General features: G+C 41.4%; 1 protein-coding gene across 1 annotated transcript in view; it reads left to right on the plus strand.

Annotated features, from left to right (window-relative positions):
- LOC123191613 (inactive histone-lysine N-methyltransferase 2E) overlaps positions 1 to 12212 on the plus strand; it is a 74000-nt gene extending 61788 nt beyond the window's left edge. The window contains exons 2-3 of the mRNA XM_044604279.1: positions 10898 to 11526; positions 11641 to 12212. Coding sequence (XP_044460214.1) covers positions 10898 to 11526; positions 11641 to 11785 — 774 coding nt within the window. The 3' untranslated portion in view covers positions 11786 to 12212. The remainder of the gene's footprint in view (positions 1 to 10897; positions 11527 to 11640) is intronic.
- Positions 12213 to 16753: the final 4541 nt, after the last annotated feature.

Below are 16753 nucleotides of genomic sequence, written 5' to 3' on the forward strand. Positions count from 1 at the left end.
AGAACCTGAATGGATTCAAGCTATGCAACAAGAGCTTCAACAGTTCGAGCTGAACAATGTTTGGGAGCTAGTTAAGCATCCTAATCCTTGCAAGCACAATATCATTGGCACCAAATGGATCTATCGCAACAAACAGGATGAGCATGGTCAAGTCGTCAGAAACAAGGCTCGTCTCGTTGCTCAAGGCTACACTCAAGTTGAAGGGACTGACTTCGATGAAACATTTGCTCATGTGGCTAGGCTTGAAGCCATTCGTATTCCGCTAGCCTATGCCAACCATAACAACATTCTTCTGTACCGAATTGACGTAAAGTGCGATTTTGTCAACGAAAAAATTGAAGAAGAAGTGTATGTTGCTCAACCACCTGGCTTTGAAGACCCAAAGCGTCCTGATATGGTATACAAGCTCAACAAGGCACTATATGGCCTCAAACAAGCACCTCGAGCGTGGTATGACACACTCAAATACTTCCTGAAGAGCAAAGGCTTCAAACCTAGTTCCCTAGATCCCACACTCTTCACGAAGAAATATGATGGTGAACTATTTGTATGCCCAATCTATGTGGATGACATTATCTTTGGCTGCACTGACAAGTGATACAGTGATGAGTTTGGGCATATGATGCAAGAGCAATATCAGATGTCCATGATGGGCGAGATGAAATTCTTCCTTGGTCTTCAAATCCGCCAGCAGAGCAATGTCATCTTCATTTCACAAGAAAAATATCTCAAATATTGCCTGAAGAAGTTTGGAATGCAAGACTGCAAAGGGTACACGACGCAAATGCCAACTAAAGTCAATTGGGTCCCGGCGACAATGGTAAAGAGCTCGATCAAAAGGTATACCGCTCAATTTCTTTACTCTATTTATGGGCATCTAGGCCAGATATAATGCTTAGCGTTTGCATGTGCACCTCAAGCGGCACCAAAGGAATTGCATCACTTAGTTGTGAAGCGAATTCTTCGATATTTGGCTTACACCCCAACACTAGGATTGTGGTGTCCAAAGGGCTCAGAGTTTGGTCTAGTTGGATTCTCAGATGCTGATTATGCTGGTGACAAGGTTGATCGCAAGTCCACATCTAGCACATGTCACTTTGTTGGATGATCTCTTATCTATTAGTCTTTAAAGAAGCAGAACAGTGTATCTCTCTCCACTTCTAAATCTGAATACATTGCTGCTGGATCTTGCTGCGCTCAGCTTCTATGGATGAAGCAGACTCTCGAGGACTATGGCATCCACCTGAAGCATGTGCCACTCTACTGCGACAATGAAAGCACCATCAAGATTGCCAACAACCCAGTTTAGCACTCGAAGACAAAGCACATTCAGATCCGTCATCACTTTCTCAGAGATCATTTCATGAAAGAAGATATTGATGTCATTCACGTCAACACTGAAGAGCAATTGGCAGATATCTTCACAAAGCCCTTGGATGAGAAAAGATTTTGCAAGTTGCGGTGTGAGCTAAATATCTTAGAATCCTCAAATGTCCTATGATTGGACACACATCCTAACGCTTATGCATGTTGATGACTTAGATCTGCAACACATGAAGTAACGTATATCTTCAATCAATGAAGACATACACTCTAAGTGTGAATACGTGAACGCGGAATTTGACTTCGGAGCGCCACGATAATTGTGCGTCGTGTCTGGGTCTCATACTTCCTATACAGTGGGTAACGCCACCACCAAAATTTCTTGAAGATTTTCTTTTGGTATCATGATTGCATTAACTTCATTTTGATTTGTCTTCAACACTGATTTATCTTCGTGGTTTATCTTCGCAATGTTGATTTAGTCCTTTGATATATATATGTATATATATATGGTGGGTCTATTCTAACAACACCCATTAAGACCTTATTCTGCTAACAATACCTCTTATTCTGCTAACACCTCTCGATTCTCGAACCAACCAGCACAACACAAAACAAACTGCGAGCAGACCCACTCCCCCCTCTCCACATCCCACCAACCTCTGCTGGCCTGCACACCTTCCCGCATCCCGTGCCCACCTCCAGCCTTCTTCCTCCCCAACCACCGCCCTCCTACCACCTTCTTCCGCGCGCCGGAGCCACACCGGAGCAGCCCAGCCGCCGGCCGCCCCACCCCAACATGTCGCCACCCTACCCGACGTGCTGCCTCGACCACCCCCTTTCCCACCTCCTGATCCGGCCGGCATACCCATAATCCCCTACGAACGCCGGCGTCCCCACCCCTCTACCTTTCTTCGACCACTACCCCCCAATGCCACACCTTTCCCCAACCCCACGCACCACCGTCTACGACGCCGCCACCCTCCCCCTCTTTCTCCCTTGCCACCATCGGTAATGGCAAGATCCGCCACCAACGGGCCCTGGCGCGGCCTTAACCACCAGATCCGGCCACCACATCCCCCGGCGCCGCTTCAATTGCCAGATACGGCCACCATTGGCCCATGGCACGACATCCAACCACTGATTTTCAGCAGCCACTGGCCCCTGACGCGCATTTAAGCCACCAAAATCAATCGCGATGGCCATGGGTGCGGCAACCAGCCCCCCATCTTCCCTTCGGCGGTTGTGCACTGTATCCCCATCACCGACGGGCCTCCCCTCTCCTCTGGCAGGATTTCGGCAATCTCCGCCTTGCCATGCCCTGTCTCACGCCAGATTCGGCCACCGGGTTCACTGGATCCATGGAACGTGGATCTCGTGCGTGGCACAATCTTGGTCGCCGGGAGGCGCACAAGGAGGGAAACGGCAGCGCCACCATCGGACGACCGGAGTCCTGCTCCTCCCCTTGTTCTCGTCCTTGTCTACGTCCAAGCGCAACTGTTAGCTTCGGCCGCTGCAGGTGTCGCGTGCAGCTCAGCCCACGGGGGCGAGAAGTATGTCCCATGGGACAGCGTAGTACTGGGTGGAATCCTAGTACTGACCAACGGGGATCCTTAGGTGAGCACTGCCCCTGTTTCCCCTTTTCCTTTCTTCCACCTTTCCTAATCTTCACTGTTGCAGGTGCTACTCCGGCTAAGACTCGCCTGCATCATGTCACGCGGGCACCGCGTCCTCTGCCACTATGTGTGCAGTTCGCTGGGGCAGCGCGTGTGGTACACTCGACATGTCGTTTGCAGCTCGATTGTGTCACTTGTGCAGCTCCAGCACCCTCTCCTCTGCTTTAGCTCCCCTACAACACGATGCAGTTCGCCACCGCAACCCCCACAGCTCTCTCCTCCCCAATCTGCAGATCGCCAGCAACCCCGCTCCTCCTCCTCCGGCGGTTGTCTTCCCATGGCGTACCAGCAAGGCAAAAAAGGTGTCGGTGTACTCCACCGTGAGATACTGCCGGCACCCACCGACCCGGTGACCCCAGTCCCCTCTATCTCAATCTCTACCCCTCCCCTCGGCGATGGCACTAGCTATCGGCGGGTGAGATCCGATCTTCTTAGGAGTGCAGTTCGGCTCTGGCGATGATGTAGTGCAGCACAGCGCAGGCATGGTGATGTAATTTGGTTGACTTCTGCAGTTCTTACCGCCCCTAATTGATTTTGTGCCATTCGCTTTTTTGTTTTCAGCAAGATGTTCAGTACACTCCGCTGTGCAATTCAGTTAGCAAAGGATGGCTACGTTCGTGTGTTAACGTGTAGTGCACAAGGAGCGCGATAGCTCACGCCGTTGGCTATGCAGTGCTCTTGTGCGCTGCTTGCAGGGATGGGTTTAGCCGTTTAGGTGTGAGACAAAAAGATGCCATGGCTGTGTAACGATATGAATGTGGGGGAAAGAATATGACTGTGATGTTTTTCATGCATGTATATAAAAAGATTTTGTTTACAAAAGAAGTTCATTTTGAATTGTGTTGCGGTTCATTTCCCTCGACCATGTGGTTCGCTTATTCGCACATGTATAGCTCGCCAATGTGGAAACCTGAAATGAAAAATGGTAGAGAAACGACAAAAAAATAATGTTGTTCACTTGACCATTTGATGAAGTGCGGTTTTTCAAATGAAGCAGTGCGGTTTGCCCTCCAAAGCAATCACTTTGTCGATGAAAAAAAAAGAAGAAAGGCAACAAAAAGTCATGAGGTTCACTTTAAGTTTACGTCCGACAGAAAGAAATAATGAAGTTTGTTTGACTGTCTCAAGCAGTGCGGTTTTCAGACTAAAGCAGTGCGTTCTTCTGTCGTTCATAAAAAATGACAACAAAAACTCACAAAAGCTCATCTAAGAAAATTTACGCCCGACAAGAAAATCATGAAGTTCGCTTGACTCTCTGATGCAGTGCGGTTTTCCGTCCGAAATAGTGCATTCTTTTGTATTTCATAAAAAATGACAACAAAAACTCACAAAAAGCTCATGTGAGAAAATTTATGCCTGACAAGACAAATCATGAAGTTCGCTTGACTATCTGATGCAGTGCGGTTTTCTGTCCGAAGCAATGCGTTCTTCTGTCTGATGAAATCCACATGAAGATTTGGGTGTCGCGAAAAACAGTGTTCGCGTTTTGGTAATTTTAAAACTGTTCTTAAACCGTAAGGAATTAGAGATTGCAATCCACATTAAAAAAAGTAGTGTATCGTCGATATCTTTCCAACGGCATATCATTTGAATCATTTCGATCAGCGGTTTGTGAAAATTTCGCGAAAAACGGCCGCTGCCACTCATCGTCAGCCACACCATTTTCAAAATTAACTAAAAACTATAAGGAATCTCAAAAACATTTCTACATATGAAAGTTGCGCCTTGTCCATAGCTTTCTAACGACATATTACATGCCTCGATTTGACAAACGGTTCAAAAACTAGAGCGAAAACAGTACCAAAAATTGCAAAAATTTCAAAAAAGCGTAATTCCGCGATTTAGTAAATTTGAAACTGCTCTTAAACCGTAATGAATTAGAGAAAATAATAGATATGAAAAATATGCACCTCGACGATATCTTTCCAACGGCGTATCATTCTTTATTCTGATGAGCGGTTTAGAAAAAATCACGAAAATACGCTCGCAGCCACTCATCATCCGCCGCACCGTTTTTGAAACTGCTCTTAAACCGCGGGGAATCTCGAAAAGTGTTCAACATGGAGAAGTTGCGCCTAATCCATAGCTTTCCAATGATATATTATACGCATTGTTCCGATAAACGGTTAAAAAATTAGAGCAAAAATAGTAACAAAAAACACGGCTTCCAGTTTTTTCCGACATGAGGTTCACTAGTGTGTATTGCAGTGCTCTTGCTATAGAAAGTGCAGTGCTCTCGTGTTGAGCGTGCTGTGCAGAAGTGTTACACATATAAACACTATTCTGATCACGGGATCGGAATAATATTCTGATCAAACATGAACTTCCCGAGTAACGCGCCTGACTTTCCCCGAGTACTAGGTTGAACTTCAGCTAAAAGGTGTCCAAATGGGGCTTGCGATATACCGTTGGAAAGCTATGGAGACCAGTATCATGACCCAAAATAAATTTTTGGCAAAATGTAAGCGGTTTAATGGCAGTTTTGAAAACCATTTTTTCTTCACACAAAAAACGTGAATCATATTTTCGACCACATTTCTAAATCGATTATCAGAATGAGACAAATAATATGGCGTTGGAAAGCTGCTGCAAACCCGCTCCTTCCACATGTTGAAAGTTTTCTCTAATTCTCTATGGTTGAAGAGTAATTTGGAAAATCGTAAAATTTCACAAACCGAACAGCCGAGTTCGTATTTTCGATGTCATTTCTAAACGGCTAATCCAATTGAGGCAAATGATATAGCGTTGGAAAGATTATGAAAATGCGCTAATTTTTCATGTAGAAAGTTTTTTCTAATTTTGAACGGTCCAAGAGTAATTTATAAAATGGTACAAGTTCCACCGAGTTCGTATTTTTGATCTATTTTTTTAACCGTATGACCGAATGCAGCAAATGATTGGCGTTTGAAAGCTTGAGGAAATGCGAAACTTTTTGGTATATATTGTTTCTCCCAATTCCTTACTGTTTTAAGTCAGTTTTGAAAATGGCTAAAAACGTATTTTCGCCGTAATTTCTACAAACTTTATCGGAATGGGGCAAATAATATACCGTTGAAAAGTTAAGGAAAATGCGAATCTTTTTCATGTTGATAGTTTTCTCTGATTCCTAACAGTTTTCAAGTAATTTCGACAATGGCGAGATCATTCGTTCTGCCTTTATCGCGAAACAGATTATTCGAAAATGCACCTCGTGAAGAACTTGAACTTCTCGGCATGTCTACCTGAACTTCAGTCTGTTTTTCACGTGCTTTCTTTTCCCGTAGATCTCCATCCACTCACCGGAACACTCATCGAAATTGAGAAAGTGATATACCGGTGGAAAGCTGTTGTAAACATGCAACTTTCCTGTGTTGATCGTTTTTTCATGCTCGCAATGATTTTCAAAGTTTTTCATCTGAAATTCATCCACCGTAATAGTTGAACTTCCTGTTGTTTTCAGTCGAACTTCTGTGACATATTTTCGTTTGTAATTTTCTCATCTATAGTTAGTGTTACACAAATGATATTCCTTTTGTACAAATCTCTCTCATAATAATTTTTTTAACTTTCTCTGACGAAGGACTTGAACTTATAACAACAAAATTTTAGCCTTTGTTTTTTTATTCTTTTTTAAATGCAAAATGCACACCGTGTAGTACATGAACTTCTTGCAGTTATCAACCTGAACCTCTCTCTGTTAGGTGAAAATATTTGAGTCTTTTTATGAATTTTTAATCTGATTTTTCTTAATCCTTTTTTACGAATTTTGAATCGCTCTATTTTTATTAGTTGAACTTCTTGTTATTTTATTTTTTAACTTCATGTTTCCATTCTTTAATAACAAGGAAAATCTGAGTTTTCTATAATCATCGAACTTCTCCATCTTTTAATATTGACTTCCTGATTTTATTTCTTAATTTTTTTTATGAAAGTTTGAAGCGTTATATTTTTAAAAGTTGAACTTCTTGTTTTTTATTTTTGAACTTCTTGTTTCCATTCTTCAATAACGAGGAAAATCTGAGTTTTCTATAACCATCGAACTTCTCCATTTTTTAATATGGACTTCCTGATTTTATTTCTTAATCTCTTTTTACGAAATTTTGAAGTGCTCTATTTTTAAAAGTTGAACTTCTTATTATTTTATTTTTGAACTTCTTGTTTCCATTCTTTAATAATGAGGAAAATCTGAGTTTTCCAATGAACTTTATGCTGTTTTCATGTTGAACTTCTGTGACGTATTTTCGTTTGTAATTTTCTCATCTATTCGTTAGTGTTACACAAATGATATTAGTTTTGTACAAACCTCTCTCACAATAAAATTTTTAACTTTCTCCGACCGAGGACATGAACTTATAACAAAATAAATTGGACCTCGCCTTTTAATTCATTTTTCTCATATTAAACACAAACCATGTAGTACATTAACTTTTTCCATTTTTTATAATTTGAATTTTTTTCTTTTCTTTTTAAAATCAAATTGCTCCCAAATAATAACTGAACTTCTTTGTGGATTGAGAGAATTATTTTAAAATGCAAAAAACAATTTATTTTTTGTGTTTTTGAACAGGGAAATACAAGGTGAACCTCTCTCGCAAGAATTTTTGGACTTCCCCGGACAAAGCACTTGAACTTCTTTCAACAAACCTTTTAAGCTTTTATTTTTCTATACTTTTATTCTCACCTAAAATGCATTCCTTGCAGCAGTGGAACTTCTCGTTGTTTTCAGCTTGAACTTCGGTCATGTATGTTTGTTCAACCTCTCTCACAAGAATTTTTGAACTTTCTCGGGTCGAGCACTTGAACTTCTAGCAACAAAACTTTAGGCTTTGCATTTTCATTCTTTTTTTAGTACAAAATGCACACCGTGTAGTACGTGAACTTCTGGCAGTTATCAATCTGAATTTTTGAGATCATGCGTTCTGCCTTCATCGGAAAAAAGGAGTCTCCGAAAATGCACTTCGTGAAGAGGTTGAACTTATGGAGGAGTTCTTTTTGAACTTCACTCTGTTTTTCACGTGTTGTATTTTACCCGTAACTCCCCAACCACTTAGCGGAATTGAGCAAATGATATACCGATGGAAAGCTGTTGAAAACAACAACTTTCACGTGATGATCATTTTTTCATACTCGTGACGGTTCAAAAGAATCTTTTCAATACATAAAAACTTGTTTTAATTGGTATACATGAAACTTTTAAATGGTACATCAGAATGTAGGATATAATATACCGTTTGAAATCTTATGAATAGGAGCAAGTTTTTCATGTAGAAAGGTGTTACAAATTTGCTGCCATTTGAGAGCAGTTTTAAAAATGGCAAAAACAACACCGTTTTGCCTGTTTTTAACATGTAACTGAAGGTAGGACGTCTCGCACTAGCAATCTTGAACTTCACCCGGAGGAGCACGTGAACTTTTTGCAACAACCCTTTTAGGATTTTAGTTTTTTATTCTTTTTATTCTTATCTGAAATGCATTCGGTGTACTAGTTGAACGGCTCACTGTTTTCTTGTTGAACTTCTGTCACGTATTTGTTGTCTCGTTCATCAAATTCTTGCATAACAATTTTTGTGTATTTTTGCATATGTAAATACACGGAGAACCTCCTTCACAAGACTTTTTGAACATTCCTGGGCCAACCACGTGAACTTCTAGCAAAAGTCTTTTCAGACATTGTCTTTTTATTCCTTTTTCTTATATAAAACACACTTGATGTAGTAGTTGAACTGCTTGTTCTTTTTGCTTTGAACTTCTCTCCGTTTTTTGTATACATCGATCTACTCTGTATTTTATTTGGGACTTCTCGGTTTTATTTGTTTATTTAGTAGCGATAAAAATCCAAGTTTTTAAATTCAAACTTCTTAGTTTTTTTAATTTGAACTTCTATGTTTTATTCTTTAGTAGCCGGAATGATCCAAGTTTTCGTTGCGAACATCAAAATGCTCCATTTTCGCAGTGGCCCAAAATTTTGATCCGTTTAACAGAATAGATCATATGACATCCCGTTGAAAGGGTATGGAATAGGAGAAACTTTTGCGTGTAGAGAGTTTTGTCAAAATTCATCACCGCTTATATTTTGTTTTTTAAATGCCAAAAATGGCATTGTTTGTTTTTGTTTTTCGAACATGTAAATCCTAGGATTTTAATAAACTTTGAACTTCTGTGTTATTTTAATTTGAACTTCCAAAATTAGATAATATGTAGTTTGTAGTACATCCTTTTTGAGAAATGCACTATGCGAATTTTAAAAAATTAACTTCTATGGGAATTTACTTTTCGTGTTAAATATTTTTGAACTTTTTCATTTGTTATATTTGAACTTCTATCTGTTTATACACATAGAATTTCAAGTACCCACTGCACAGAAGTTCAACATCAGTGGCCCTTGGTCAGTGACAGTTTTTTTTGTGCTCCCCGGTATACACACGCAATCATCAATTTTCCATATACATGGACTTCAATTTTCTGACAAACTAAGGAAGAGAGGATCCACTGAACCAGGTCATAAAAATTCTTGACTTTTGAATAATTTTTTTCAAAACGTGTGTGTTGATTGCTGTCTTCTCTTCCTCCTGCCTCTGAACGAAAAAAAATCCACAACAATTCAGAGAGAGTTCAGGTTCTCTGGCACAGATGCATAGCGGCGCGCTTGCATTAATCTCTCTATGTTCACTTCTAAATCTCCAATCGAACAGCAAAGTGGGGGATTAAAAAAATACTGTAATGTACACTACACGCTACTGTACACTGCACGCCGCTCGAATACTTCTTGGAGATGTAGGTGTAGTACTACGCCATGGGCACGACGAAGGCGATGACGAGCAGGCCGCCGACAACGAGCATGAACTGCCTGCACTTCTCCTCCGTATCCTCCTTGCTCTTGAAGTTGGACTTCCGTCAATTGCACCAAGGCCAGGCCGCCGGTGATGTCCCACTCCTTCTGGCTGGTGACGAGCACCACAATCCCCTTGTTGCTGCTCTCCTCCACCAATGGGCACCACTGCTCCAACACTTGGTCTACATACACATACACATCAGCTTGGCTCCGAATACACACAAACACGTGTACCTAATGTGACAGCTTGAGTGAGGTAGCCCATCACCGGCAATGAGCTGCTTATTGACCGAAACCGGATCCCCGCGGTTGGGTACGGGGGACGGGGCAGCTGAGAGAGGTAGGTGACGGGGCTCCTTGGTGATGTCAGGGATGCGCCAGGCGGCGGGATCTGATGTGCGGGGCGCAAGAAGCTTCGATGGCGACGGTGTGTGCCGGTACTAGGCGGCGGCAATGGTCCCGCGAGCGGATCCGGGAGGAGGAGGAGGCGTCATGGCGGCTGGACCTGGAGGAAGACGGCAGCGTGGCGGCCGCATCCTAGGCCAGGGTGGCCGACGGAGGGAGGCGCTTCGGGGTCGGGATGGCCGATGGCGGGAGGGGCGTCGGGGTCGAGGGCCGACGATAGGGCCAGGGTGGCCGGGGGTGGGAGGTGTGCCAGCACCAGCAGCAGGAGGCATGCCGGAGCCAGGGGCTGGCGGCGGGAGGCGGCGGTTGTGGCAGCGGGAGGTTGGGGATCGGGGAGGAGATCGTGGAGGAGTGGGCGTGGGCATTGCGTTTTTGTTTTTTTCTCTGCGGGTTCAGGAGTTCGGGAACACCTCCGCTGCTCTTATATATGGCCCTCTGATCTAAATATATATAGGGTGACACTATTCTAATTCTAGAATTAGAATAACTATTTGGATCACGGAGCGCCTATAGGGATGTTCCTGAACTAAACAAACAGAGCCCCCTCGTCCACCCACTCCCTCGTCCACCATCCACCACCCCCACCACTACGTCCACCGCCGAGCCGCGCCGCACCTGGCATGAAACCGACCGACACGCCACCTCCAACACCGGATCCGGCCACCGCGCCGCCTCCCCCTAGATCCGCCCGCGGGGCCACCTTCTCCCCCTGGATCCCCCTGCACCATCGCGCACCGCCGATCCACCACACCACCTCTCTGCCCAGATCCTCGTGACCACCCACCGCCGCCCTAGCTCCGGCGAGCCACTGGCCCCTAGCTGTGGCGCCACCCTCCGATGCCTCGACGCGCTGCCCGGCACCGACCCCTTGCCTCCGGCGCGCCACCCTCCACTGCCCCCACTGCCTCGACGCGCCACCCTCCACGACCACCACGACCTCGACGCGCCACCCGCTGCTGACCGCCTGGCTCCAGCGCGCCACCCGCTGTCGCTCCCACCGGGACCCCAGACGCATCTCCTACAGCCGTCCCTTGCCCTTGGCCCCGACGAGCCTCCTGCCGCCACTCATCCTCGCAGCACCTCTCCGCGACCGGTCAATTGCTCCTGCAGGTCAACTGCTACTCCCGCGACCGGCCAATCTCCACTAGCGCCTTTGTACTGTCTCCTGCATCGCGCAAAAGATCTCCCCCTAACCAGCGATGGCAGCGGTGTCCGGGTCCAGTCCCGCTCACCTCCCCAATCCCCGTCCCACTGGCCGACCTGCAGCTGGGGGGGTCTCGATCTGCAGCTGGAGGAGGTCTCGACCTGCAGGTACATATGCCTGAAAATCTTGAACCTACTGTGGATACTTGGTCTTCTAAATGCAGTTGGGATTACAAGTACATGTAATCACAAATTGTCATCAATGGCGGTGTCTTGTTTCAGGTGGCGACCATCAAGGATTTTTTCTGGAAAAGCCACTCTGTGCCGAGAGAGATGCCTCCAACCTTATCTTCTTGTGGGTATTTGCAAGTTGTCGTCATTCTGTTCTTGTAGCACAACCGCGAAGCTGAGGAAAAGTAGAGGTTGAGATTTCACGGCCAGGAGCTCGATCACTTCTCAAACCCTATGTCCTATGATCTGATTCGTTTAGAATTTTGTTAGATTAACTAGCAAGCAATTTTCTGCAAACTACAAAAATGTACAGAGTAAACTTTAAGGCCGAGCACAGCGCGAGCTTCAGTACATGGAAGTCACCCGGTCCCTACCCGCCCTACGCTATTGAATCAGACGCGCAACAGAGACATTGTTGAAAATTATAGAGATGTTTTATGTCTGCAACAAAAACAATGTTCACATTTCTTATGCGTGGAAAATCAAGAATTGATGCGTTCCTCTGTTTGTATGATCATGCCCTGGGGGCTAAGGATGAAAAGTACCTCCTAGTTGGGCTATGTCGCAGAGATATATAGACATTTTGGCTTTTATTGATTTTAATAAAAATGCATTTTTCTGTTGGTGCGTGAAGCATGTCCGTGAATATCTATCAGTTCTTTTTTGAACTTCCATGAGTAGTTATTAATGAATTGGTTGATATCTGAAAGATAATTCGCTGTGTTATTACTTTTGACACTTTTTCAGATTTTGAGATCTCCTTTTTGTGTATATAATAGAAAGAGAAAGTAGTTCAAAAATAAGAATTGACAAGATTCAAAAATATGTAATACGATAAAAAGTTCATGTACGAAATTTGCATGCAGAAATAAAATGAAATCCACAATAAAGTTCATGTATAAAAAAGCTGAAGTTCGCATGGAGTAAAAGGGTGCATTTCTGAAAAAGATGAACTAAAAAGTACATGTTCTTGAATTCCTGATGCTTATATGGTCGTCCCCGAGGAGTAAAAATGCAGAGCCCACATGTAACATAATGATAATTTAAAATTTGTTCAAATATTCTCCTCCAGGAACGTTGATGCATATAAATAAACCAAATTCGGGAGGTTGGAAAAATCAAACCCATCAATGAAAAAAATGTACCTAAAATGATGAAAAGGTACATAAAAGGTTAAAAAGAACTAGAAGTTTAAGTTAAAAAATGGAGTGGCTTGATGTTTATTAGAAAACTAGGATTTTTTTCTAATACTGAAAGAAACAAAACCAAGAAGTCCAAATTAAAAAAGAGGAGTAGTTTAATGTTTATAGGAAATTCAAATTTCTTTGTTATTAAAAGAATGGAAACAAGAAGTTCAAAATAAAATAATGCAGTAGTTCGATGTGTAAAAATGGGAAATCCAAATCCGCTCACAAGAGGATCATAGGAAGTTCAAACAAAAATAACAAAGCAGTTCAAAAGTAAAAGAAACACTTAGAAAAGTGGATATTTCAATGTTTCTAAAAATAAAAAACAAGATGTTCAAATTTTAAAAATAGAGAAGCTCAAAAATTCATAAAAAGGGACTTTCAAAGTTTTTAAATTTAAAAACTCTAGAAGTTCAAATTTAAATAAATGGACGGTCCAACATTTATTACAAAACTAGAATATTTCTGTTACTAAAAGAAATAATCAAGAAGTCCAAATTACAAAAATGGAGAAGTTCGATATTTAACAAAAAAACTCAAACTTTCATTGTTACTACAGAATAAAAATGAAGAAGATTAAATAAAAAGGAGTACTCGATATATGTGGGAAACTTAAATTCTTTTCGTTCCTAGGAAAAATAAATATATCAAGTTCAATTTTTCTAAAGAAATGTTTGGTGCTTATTTAAAAACAATTTTTTTTCTAAGAATAAGACTAAGAAGTTCAAATTGAATTAACAAAGAAGTTCAAAGTATGTAAAAAACTTAGATTTTCTAAAAAGACTTTTGCTAGAAATTCACGTGGTCGGCCCCAGGAAAGTTAAAAAATTATTGTGAAGTAGGTTCACCGTGTATTTACATGTGCAAAAATACACAAAAAATGGTGTACAAATTCGATAAACGGGTGAGGATTTACGAACAAAAATATGTGACAGAAGTTCAATGTGAATACGGCAAGCAGTTCAACTATTACACCGAATGCGCTTCGGATGAGAATAAAAAACTACTACACCAAATGCGCCTAAAAGGTTTGTTACAAGAAGTTCACGTCCTCCTCCCGGTGCAATTCAAGATCTCTTGTGCGAGACGTGTGACCTTCAATTACAAGTTAAAAACGGGAAAAATGATGTTGTTTTGTCAATTTTAGTACTGCTCTCAAACGGCAACGAATTTGTAAGAACTATCTACATCGAGAAGTTGTTCCTATTTATAAGCTTTCCAACGGTATATTATATGCTACATTTTGATGTACGGTTCAAAAGTTTCATGTATACCAATTAAAACACATTTTTATGTATTGAAACGATTCTTTTGAACCGCCATGAGTATGAAAAAATGATCAACACGTGAAAGTTGCGTGTTTTCAACAACTTTCCATCAGTATATCATTTGCTCAATTTCGCTAAGTGGTTGAGGAGTTATGGGTAAAGAACAACACGTGAAAAATAGAGTGAACCTCATAAAGAATTGCTCCATAAGTTCAACCTCTTTACGAAGTGCATTTTCGGAGACTTCTGTTTGTCCGATGAAGGCAGCACGCATGGTCTTCAGAAGTTCAGATTAATAACTGCCAGAAGTTCACGTACTACACGGTGTGCATTTTGTATTAAAAAAGGAATGAAAATGCAAGGCCTAAAGTTTTGTTGCTAGAAGTTCAAGTGCTCGACCCGAGAAAGTTCAAAAATTCTTGTGAGAGAGGTTGAACAAATATACGTGACAGAAGTTCAAGGTGAAAACAATGAGAAGTTCAACTACTGCAAGGAATGCATTTCAGGTGAGAATATAAGTATAGAAAAATAAAACCTTAAAAGGTTTGTTGAAAGAAGTTCAAGTACTTTGTCCAAGGAAGTTCAAAAGTTCTTGCAAGAGAGGTTGACCTTGTATTTCCATGTTCAAAAACACAAAAAAGAAATTGTTTTTTGCATTTTAAAATAATTCTCGCAATCCACAAAAGAAATCCAGTTATTATTTGGGAGCAATATGATTTCAGAAAGAAAAAATTCAAAATACAAAAATGGAAAAAGTTCATGTACTACATGGTATGTGTTTAATATGAGAAAAATGAATTAAAAGGCAAGGTCCAATTTTTTTTGTTGTTATAAGTTCAAGTCCTCGGTCGGAGAAAGTTAAAAAAAATTGTGAGAGAGGTTTGTACAAAAGGAATATCATTTGTGTAACACTAACGAATGGATGAGAAAATTACAAACGAAAATACGTCACAGAAGTTCAGCGTGAAAACAACAGGAAGTTCAACTACTACAATGAATGAATTTTAGATGAAAAACTTTTAAAATCATCGCGAGTATGAAAAAAACGATCAAAACTGGAAAGTTGCGTGTTTACAACAGCTTTCCACCGGTATATAACTTGCTCAATTCCGATGAGTGTTTCGGTGAGTGGACGGAGAGCTACGAGCAAAGAAAGCACGTGAAAAATAGAGTGAAGTTCAAGTAAACATGCCGAGAAGTTCAAGTTATTTACGTGGTGCATTTTTGAAGAATCTGTTTCGCGATAAAGGCAGAACGAATGATCCTGCCGTTTTCGAAATTACTTGAAAACGGCTAGGAATCAGAGAAAACCATCAACATGAAAAAGTTTTGCATTTCCCATAGCTTTTTAGCAGTATATTATTTTCCCAATTCCGGTAAAGGTTGTAGAAATTATGGCGAAAATACGTTTTTAGCCATTTTCAAAATTGACTTAAAATGGCAAGGAATTGGGAGAAATAATATATACCAAAAACTTTTGAATTTCCTCAATCTTTCCAATGCCATATCATTTGCTGCATTCGGACATACGGTTAAAAAATTAGCTTCGAAATACAAACTGGATGGTACTTGTATCATTTTCTAAATTAATTTTAAACCGTTCAAAATTTGGAAAAACTTTTAACATGAAAAAGTAGCACATTTTCATAAGATTTCCAACGCCATATGATTTGCCTTTATTGGGTTAGCCGTTTAGAAATGCCATCGAAAAAATGGACTCGACTGTTCTGTTTGCGAAATTTTACTATTTTCTAAATTACTCTTTAACCATAATGAATTAGAGAAAACTTTCAACATGTGGAAGGAGCGGTATTGCAACAGATTTCCAACGCCATATTATTTTCTCATTCCGATAAACGGTTTAGAAATGCGACCGAAAATACGATTCACATTTTTTGTATCAAGAAAAAACGGTTTTCAAAACTGCTCTTAAACCACTTATATTTTGCCAAAAATTTAACTTGGATCATGATACTGGTGTCCATAGCTTTCCAACGGTATATAGCAAGCCCATTTGGGCAATGTTGGCGGAAGTTCAACCTAGCACAGAGAGAAGTTCAGGTCGAACAACTCAGGTAGTAAAATTGCAATAAACGCAATTTCATCACGACCCGAGAGCAAAATCCGCCAACGAGCGAGATTCCTATTTAAAACCGGTATTTAGTTGCTAAAAAAATATTTTAGATTACACTAACATCATATAGAACACGACTAACCAGAATAATTCATGGGGAAAGCCACGGTTGCGAAGATAGCCCAAGGTCAGGTTCGTACAGAGGGAAGTTCAGGCGCGTTACTCAGGCAGTTCAGATTGTGATCAGAATAGTGTTTGTGTGTGTGTGTGTGTATCATAAGTAATCATTGGCATATCGCTCAGTTGCCAGTAAACAATATCCGAACTAATCATCTGTATTGTTTTCCCGACAAATATGGCTCCTTCGGTTATTTCACAGAAATACCTTAGCATAACCTGCCAGGGGCTTGGTGTGGGAACAAATGAGTTGTCAGTAAAAGTTCGAACAGCTCTATAGCATACTTCGGCATCACAAGTTTGGCCTTATATGCATCAACTTCGAATCATTGTCTTGGGTCAATAGTTGGGTTGCCCGGCTCCTGTCCTTGCTACCCTACGTTCTGCTCTATCGGCTAGGGTAGTGAAGGGAGAACTACTGCGATTGTGCCCTGGTCTAAACCAGACGAGCACCTCAG

Source organism: Triticum aestivum, chromosome 2A (assembly GCF_018294505.1).
Source record: "Triticum aestivum cultivar Chinese Spring chromosome 2A, IWGSC CS RefSeq v2.1, whole genome shotgun sequence".
In the NCBI taxonomy this organism is placed as follows: Eukaryota; Viridiplantae; Streptophyta; class Magnoliopsida; order Poales; family Poaceae; genus Triticum; species Triticum aestivum.